The 4,573-nt window shown below is 39.2% G+C and overlaps 1 protein-coding gene across 1 annotated transcript in view; it reads left to right on the forward strand.

Annotated features, from left to right (window-relative positions):
- Positions 1–1,025: 1,025 nt before the first annotated feature.
- Positions 1,026–4,573, forward strand: part of GPT2 (glutamic--pyruvic transaminase 2) — a 30,770-nt gene continuing 27,222 nt past the window's right edge. The window contains exons 1-2 of the mRNA XM_019505654.1: positions 1,026–1,142; positions 1,828–1,936. Coding sequence (XP_019361199.1) covers positions 1,110–1,142; positions 1,828–1,936 — 142 coding nt within the window. The 5' untranslated portion in view covers positions 1,026–1,109. The remainder of the gene's footprint in view (positions 1,143–1,827; positions 1,937–4,573) is intronic.

Genomic DNA, 4,573 nt, shown 5'->3' on the forward strand with positions numbered 1-4,573 from the left:
TTTGGAAGGGTGATTATGTGCAGTAATCAAATAAAACTGTTTCTGGTGTAGTGGATAAAAATAGGGCTTACTTCTGGTCCTTCACAATATTCCTATCCAAACGAAGTGATTAGCTGCATTAGAATAAGAGTCTCTAAACTCAGATGCTTGGATGATGCTGGGACTTCCCCCTGAGTTGCAAATGGTGCTTATGAGAACTGCATTTGATAGTCTCAGCCAAGCTGATTCTTGCTGTATGACCTGACTTCACTGCTTCCTCATGCAAAATCTGTTGAAGTAATGTGAGGTTGGTTTTATGGCTGAACTGGCTGTTGCAAGACAAGACCCAAATGGGTGTAAAAGCTGATGTCACCTTTTAAACCTTATTGGAATCCAGTTTTTTGACTTAGCTGAGCTACAAGAGAATAGAAATCACAGTGCAACTTTGATTGTTTCATAGTGCAGAACAGGGTCTTTTTATTTCTAGGCACTGTTGGCAGCACATCTGTCTAGGGCTTAGGTGAAAGCCTATATAAATAAGGCCTGAAAGTACTCCTGAAACCTTTCTAAGCTCTTTCTACAGCTGGCATGTTACTTCAAATATGTGCTAAAAGATTTTTTTAAAATTTCTCATGCAAGTTAAGCACATCTTTTCTTAAGTAAACAAATCTATTATTTACTGTGTTTTTAATGAAGAAAATGCAAATTCTCAAGGGGCTTAAACTCTGGCTGCTGCCCCCACCCCCCACCCCCCATTCACCTTTGAATCCATTTACTAGAACAGTGTGTACATGCGTATCTACCATATACCCACACATTGACAGTGCAGTGAGTCTCTGCATTAAAAATGAGTTGTCATGTCTTCTTCCTTCTTTGTAAAGGGCTCTAAGGTTCTTAAAACAGTAAAAAGAAACTATTTCTGTATAAGAATCATCTCAGAACACTACAACTATGACTCTTTTAATGATAGACTATTTTAAGCTGATACTTTTTTTATACTACTTAATTATATAAAGAAGATCTCTATTTTCTACTTTAAAACAAACCATATGGTATAAATTGTCTGTCTTCAGGGTATCAAAAAGCCTTTTACTGAGGTCATTAAGGCTAACATTGGTGACGCCCATGCAATGGGACAGAGGCCCATCACCTTCCTTCGTCAGGTAAGACCTTTTAAAATGTGAAATAATATTATTTCTAAATCTGTCTCTTCTATATAAAGTATCACAGTTTCAGAGACTCTGATTTGCTAGAGTAATTTGTGGTTACGACACATGCTTCTCTCAGCTTGATCATAATACACAACTCAGTTATTTTAATCATATTATGAGGATTGCTTTGTAATTTATGTGCTAGGGTAAAATAAAGAATAGTTGCATTTACTTAAAGTTTAAATAGTCATCCCTACGCAAGGACTACAGTAAAAAGACACCTGTTTGGCTCAGACATCAAAACTTCATAGCCAGCTTGCTGAGTCTCTGCAGCCATTTTTTTGTGCTTGTCCCTCCATAGTATTTTCTCTTTTTTTTTCTTTTATACACGTGAAATGTTCTGTTTGCCCTCCCCATGTCTCCTGTTACTTGGCTTGTATCATTGACTAGCTAATAATTAATAAAGGAAAATCAAGATCTCTTGCGAAAAATAGATATTTAGATTTTGGTCTATGGGTATACCTTCAGGGCTTGACTCTCTTTTTAATCTGCTGTTGTCCTTTACTTTCAAAGAATCTAGTTTTCTTGGGGATTGGAGAGGAATCAGTAAAACTGAGAGTGATATTAACTTAAAGAAAAAGTAGCCTTGAACAACAAATAAAGTTGTGGCCTATTTACATCACTTTTACTATTGCAGGTGGTGGCGCTATGCACATACCCAGATCTGTTGGACAGCCCAAGTTTCCCAGAAGATGCTAAAAACAGGGCCAGACGGATCTTGCAGGGATGTGGAGGAAATAGTTTAGGTAAGCGTTCAGCTTTACGTGTCATTAGCTGCTTGTCACTGCTGTCATTATTGGTCTTTTTATTCTCTGCTGTAATCCCATCCATTTACGTGGCTTTAAAATGAGTGATAATTAAATTTTTTAAGGGGAAGTACTCAAAAATGATCTACTAAAGTGATTAACAATGAATATATTTGAGAACTGCCAAATACTGTTGGCAGGAAAAAGTGATATAGACCTCTCGGCAAAATGATTATTACATATCTCTGACGATCCCATCATCACTGGTATCTGAGCACTCAAAAATCAGTATTCTGTTATTTGTATAGGGTGTGTATAAATGTTATGTGCTGTTATTGTACATGGTTATAAGATGTATTCTGACCCTGTCTGCGCATTCTTCCTTACAACATTCATCAGTCAGTTGTGCCTCCAAGGCAAAGTAGCCCTGAAAGAACAAGTGTAGATACCAAGGGGATATGTTTGTGTCTAGTATTCCTTCCCAAGGATGTATGTGTGTGTTTCATAAATAAAAAACAGCCATTATCTATTTGGATGTGGGAAATGAATCTCCTCCCTGCAAGTTAGAGGCAGGGAGTAGGGGAGTTGCTGGAGGGCCAGAAATGGTTTTGGAGTTACTATTCTAACAAGTCTAAAGAAAGTGTTCCAGCCGTGGGGCAGTGCACAGAATCTGGCAGGTCACATTTCATACCTGAAAGGACGTAAAGAGACTAAAAGTGACATTTCAAAGCGCGTGTTAAAGTAACTGATGTCTGTCTTATTTTTTCTGATTGCACTGCCTAGTTGCTATGGTGTTAAGTGCTATAAAATAAATTGGGTAACTAGTAACTATATTCCAAGTCTTACATCCTTGGAACACTTTTAACAGTTCATCCAGTGTCAGCCTATACTTTGGTGTTACATGATCTTTTGAAGTGCTCTCCTAGGCTGGCAGATTGTTGTTGCTTGTGTGGCTCTCTTAACTTGAGTATTACCCTGTTTATCAGCTCAGAGATTCCAAGAGCACGTACTTGGAGAAAAGTTTGGGTGGATCATGCCAGTTGTTGCTTCCAGCTGCAATGTTGTATTAGAGGATAACAATATTTTCCTCATGACAGTTTTTAGGATGGTGTTTCTAGGACTGTTGCAGTATGAGCCATTCTGAGAAAAATTTGGAGAGCCTGTAGACCAAGCTGACTTTTTTGGACTTAGAGAAGCATGCAGACTTCAAGCTGGAGTAGGAATTCTTCACAAGACAGTGCAGCTGCTCTTGGATAGTACAAAATGATCACTCAACAATATAGTACTGCACATGTTTAAGGAGGGTTGTAAACATTATTCATTCTTCACAACACTTGATTTCTGCCTTGACCTCCATCTTTTTCTTTTTGTAGAATAACTGCCCAAATTCATGTCAGTGGAAGAGTCAGGATTAGAATTCATTAGCTAGTGGGTATCCGACTGAATGTGAAACTGTTTGTCCATGGTTCTTGAATATTGTATTTCTGGTGTTTCACAAAGTGTGGGTGACTAAAAAAAATGCTGAATGTGCAGAAATCCTTCTCCAACAAAGAAGAAGCATATTTTAAATAACTCGCAGCAATTCAGTGTAAATAGGGTTCTGAGTGCTTTCAGTAGGCACTCAGGCCTCTTGCGAAATGATCATTATGAACACAAACATGTCAAAAAAGATCAGTGGTGAAAGAGACATGCAGTCCAGACTCCAGTCGCTGAAGAGCAGCAGGGGCCAACCTTTTTGGCAGGTACACCACAAATTAACTCCACACCTTCCCCAAGTGCCATTCTGATTCCCCTCCCCTGTCCAATCTGTGGCTCTGTTTAGTTACAGCGCTGCCTATCCTCTCCCCAGTCTGCCGCATGCCACCCGGGCTGCCCATACCACATGTGGTACACATGCTGCAGGCTGGCCACCCTGTTGAAGAGAAGTTATTCTGTTATGACTTGCACTGAAAAACAGAAATAAATGTTAAGTATTCAACTTTTTTAAAAAAAGAGAGAACGGATGAAAATGTCTAACTTTAATCTGCATGTTTTCAGCACTGTGTAAGCTGTTATTCTTTACCTCAATTGCTGCTTAACCGCTCACTCCTCAGCATGGACATGTGTTTGAGGTGGAGGCTGTGACTTTATTTTTTTTTTGACTGGGAGTTTCACCTGCCAGAGTGTTTGATCATTTTAATGTTCCACTTACAGCCACTTACTCCTGAAGTGGCCTTTTTGGCAGGAGAGTAAGCATGGCCCTTGCACCAATGCACCTTCCTCCCTGATGCACACAAATTCCCTTGCATATAAGAATTTGTGTTTTGTATTATAGTCCTGATAAACCGGTTTCTAAAAAGGCTTGGCAGTCTAATATGGAAGGGATGAAAGTTTGCAATTCTGTTGGAAATGCAGCAGCTCTAGATGTTCTTTTTAACCTAAGGTTATATCTTTATTGCACAGTTAACTGGAGTGACTGGTTCCTGGGTCTGAGCATCAGGGTTAGTCTGAGCTGACTGCAAGACTAGGGACAGACATTTAAAAAATTGAAACCCGAGTTGATTCAACCTTTGCAGGTTAGTCTAACCTGCAGCGAGTGAGCCGGTTTGTAACAACAGACATAGATTCATAGATTCATAGATTAAGGGTTGGAAGGGA

This window comes from Gavialis gangeticus, unplaced genomic scaffold, assembly GCF_001723915.1.
Source record: "Gavialis gangeticus isolate Ggan-Ray unplaced genomic scaffold, GavGan_comp1, whole genome shotgun sequence".
Classification (NCBI taxonomy): domain Eukaryota; kingdom Metazoa; phylum Chordata; order Crocodylia; family Gavialidae; genus Gavialis; species Gavialis gangeticus.